The sequence below is a fragment of the Rutidosis leptorrhynchoides genome, chromosome 3, assembly GCF_046630445.1.
Source record: "Rutidosis leptorrhynchoides isolate AG116_Rl617_1_P2 chromosome 3, CSIRO_AGI_Rlap_v1, whole genome shotgun sequence".
Taxonomy (NCBI): domain Eukaryota; kingdom Viridiplantae; phylum Streptophyta; class Magnoliopsida; order Asterales; family Asteraceae; genus Rutidosis; species Rutidosis leptorrhynchoides.
The window spans coordinates 370,519,392-370,522,078 of record NC_092335.1 but is presented as its reverse complement, the minus strand read 5'-3'; the positions used below and the strand labels follow the sequence as shown (position 1 = coordinate 370,522,078).

The 2,687-nt window shown below is 44.0% G+C and overlaps 1 protein-coding gene across 1 annotated transcript; it reads right to left on the bottom strand.

Moving 5' to 3' along the window:
* Positions 1-280: 280 nt before the first annotated feature.
* LOC139901275 (uncharacterized) lies at positions 281-2,132 on the bottom strand. Its single transcript, XM_071884002.1, has 3 exons — positions 1,626-2,132; positions 1,002-1,476; positions 281-558 (listed from the first exon to the last, which is right to left on the bottom strand). The coding sequence occupies exons 1-3, from the start codon at positions 2,130-2,132 to the stop codon at positions 281-283; spliced, it is 1,260 nt and encodes a 419-aa protein (XP_071740103.1).
* Positions 2,133-2,687: the final 555 nt, after the last annotated feature.

Genomic DNA, 2,687 nt, shown 5'->3' with positions numbered 1-2,687 from the left:
CCAGTGGTTTGTCTTTTTTGTTATAGTGGTTTGCGATATTTTTCTTCTTCTCGGCCTGCCGGATATGTGCTATTGTCCGTTGTTCTTCTAAGGCGTCCAGGTTTTCTCTCAACGCTTCGTCATTTTGTTGTTCATCAAACGTTGTTATTCGTGTGGTCGGGACAAGCACTTCAGCCGGGATGACTGCTTCAGTACCGTATCCCATACTGAATGGGGTTTCGTTTGTACTATATTTTGGTGTTGTCCGGTGTACCCATGGTACGTGTTGGAGTTCGTCTACTCATCCATGTCGTTGTTTACCTAGTCTAGCTTTTATTCTGGTAACAATGTCCCTGTTAGTGACCTCAACCTGTCCGTTGGCCTGTGGGTACGCCACGGAGGTGAACGATTGTTGCATGTCTATGTCTATGCACCAATCCTTAAATGGATTGTGTGCAATTTGTGTTCCGTTATCGCTGACTATTTCGCGTGGTAAGCTGAAACGAGAAACGATATCCTCCCATACGAAAGTTAGGATTTTCTTCCGGTAATCGTGCTTAACGGTCTTGCTTCGATCCACTTCGTGAAGTAGTCAATTGCAACAAATAGGAACTTAACATTTGCGACACCTCTTACATAATGGCCAAGCAGCGTGTATTGGTCTCACGTTATGCCGAGGAGATTTGTTAACGGCAGCATGTATTTGACACGCCTCGCAATTCAAGATCAAATCGTAAGTGTTCTGGTACATATGCGGTAAGAAATAACCCATTCTTTTGATCCTACTGACTATCGTTTGATAGCCGGAGTGTGTTTAGCAGGCTCCTTCGTGCATTTCTTGTATGATTTCTTTGGCCTACGTTGGTCCGATGCATCTCAGATATGGCTCCGTGAACGATTTTCTGTATAGGATGCCATCTTAGAAATGGTACATCGGTGCTAGCATCCGAATCCTTCGAGCTTTTAACTTGTATCTGGGAGGATACCTTTGGTAAGGTATTATATGAAAGGTGTCATCCAACAATCTTCTTCTTCCGTTATTGTTGCCATGAGAGTATCTTCGTTGGTTGATTTGCTTTTTAGTACCTCAACCATGACCTTTTTAGTGAAGTGATCGTATAGCAGGGAAGCAAGTTTTCTTAAAGCGTCTGCTTTTTTGTTACGGTTGCGGGGTATTTGCTTGATTTTAAATGCTGCAAAGTTTTTGACAAGCGCTTTTGCAAGCTCTAGGTACTTTTGCATTGATATGTCCCGTGCTTCGAAATTACCGTTTAGCTGACTTGCCACCAGTTGCGAGTTGACGTAGGCCGTGAGCTGTTGTACATCGATGCTTTTTGCTAGGCGTAACCCGACTAACAAAGCTTCATACTCAGCCTCGTTGTTTGAGGCAGCGAATTTTAGTCGGATGGCATAGGTTATTTCTTCTCCATTAGGGGATACTAGAAGCAAACCAATGCCGACTCGTTCCTCAGTTGATGACCCATCCGTATATAGTTCCTAGAATTCGTCTTCATCCATTCTTGTGACGGGGGTTTCACCCTATTTGATTATGTTGGAAGGGAGCTCCACCAGGAAGTCAGCTATAACTTGGCCCTTGACTGAATTCATTGGGAGAATCTAATTTCATGCTCGCCGAGCTTAATTGCCCATTTGGCCATCCTCCCGGATATCTCCGGCCTTGTCAGGACGTGTTTGATCGGTTGGTCCATGAGGATCTGTATCGGATGTGCTTGAAAATATCGCTGTAACTGCCTTGCGGTGTGCACCAGGGCATAGATTAACTTCTCCATTGCCGGGTAGTTCACTTCTCCGTTTTGTAATACTTTTCTTACGAAGTATACCGGCATTTGGGTTTTACCCATGTCGGCAATTAGCACCGAGCTGATTGTCTCGGGGGAAGCGGCAAGGTATACTGCAAGGGTTTCTCCCTGAATTGGTACCGTCAGTGTGGGTAGTTCTTTTAGGAATGCCTTCATATCTTGGAAGGCCTTCTCGGCATCCTCCATCCAAACGAAGTCTTCTATATTTAGGAATCCCTTTAATGTTTGGAAGAAAGGAAGAGATCTGTCTGCAGCCTGTGACAGGAATCTCTTTAGTGCCGCTAGTTTCCCGTTTAGGCTCTGCACGTCTTTTTTAGTCCTGGGCGATTGCATGTTTCGATTGCCTAAATTTTCTCTGGGTTCGCCTTGATTCCTCTCGGAGTAACCGTGAACCCTAAGAATCGACCTTCTTCCATCTCATAGGAGCATTTTGACGGATTTATCTTCATATTGATTTTTCATAGTGACCCGAATGTTTCGATGATATCCAAATCATCTACTCTTCTGAGTCGCTTTTGATGACGATGTCGTCTACGTATGCTTAGATGTTCCGTCCAATATGATCTTGGAATGCCTTCGATTACTTTTTGGTGTGCTGCTCCTGCGTTCTTTAAACCGAATGGCATTTTGGTATAACAAAAGATGCCTTTGTTTGTGAAGAACGCGGTTTTTTCTTCATCGATTTCTACCATTGGTATTTGTTGGTAGCCTCTGTATGTATCCAGGAAGCTCTTAAACCTGAAACCCGCGAGAGATTCAACTTTCCAGTCGATCTCTGTAAAGGGGTAGTTTTCTTTTGGCCAAGCTTTATTAATTTCTTTGTAGTAGACACACATGCGCCAGGAACCGTCTTCCTTTTTTACCATCACAGGATTAGCTACCCATGTT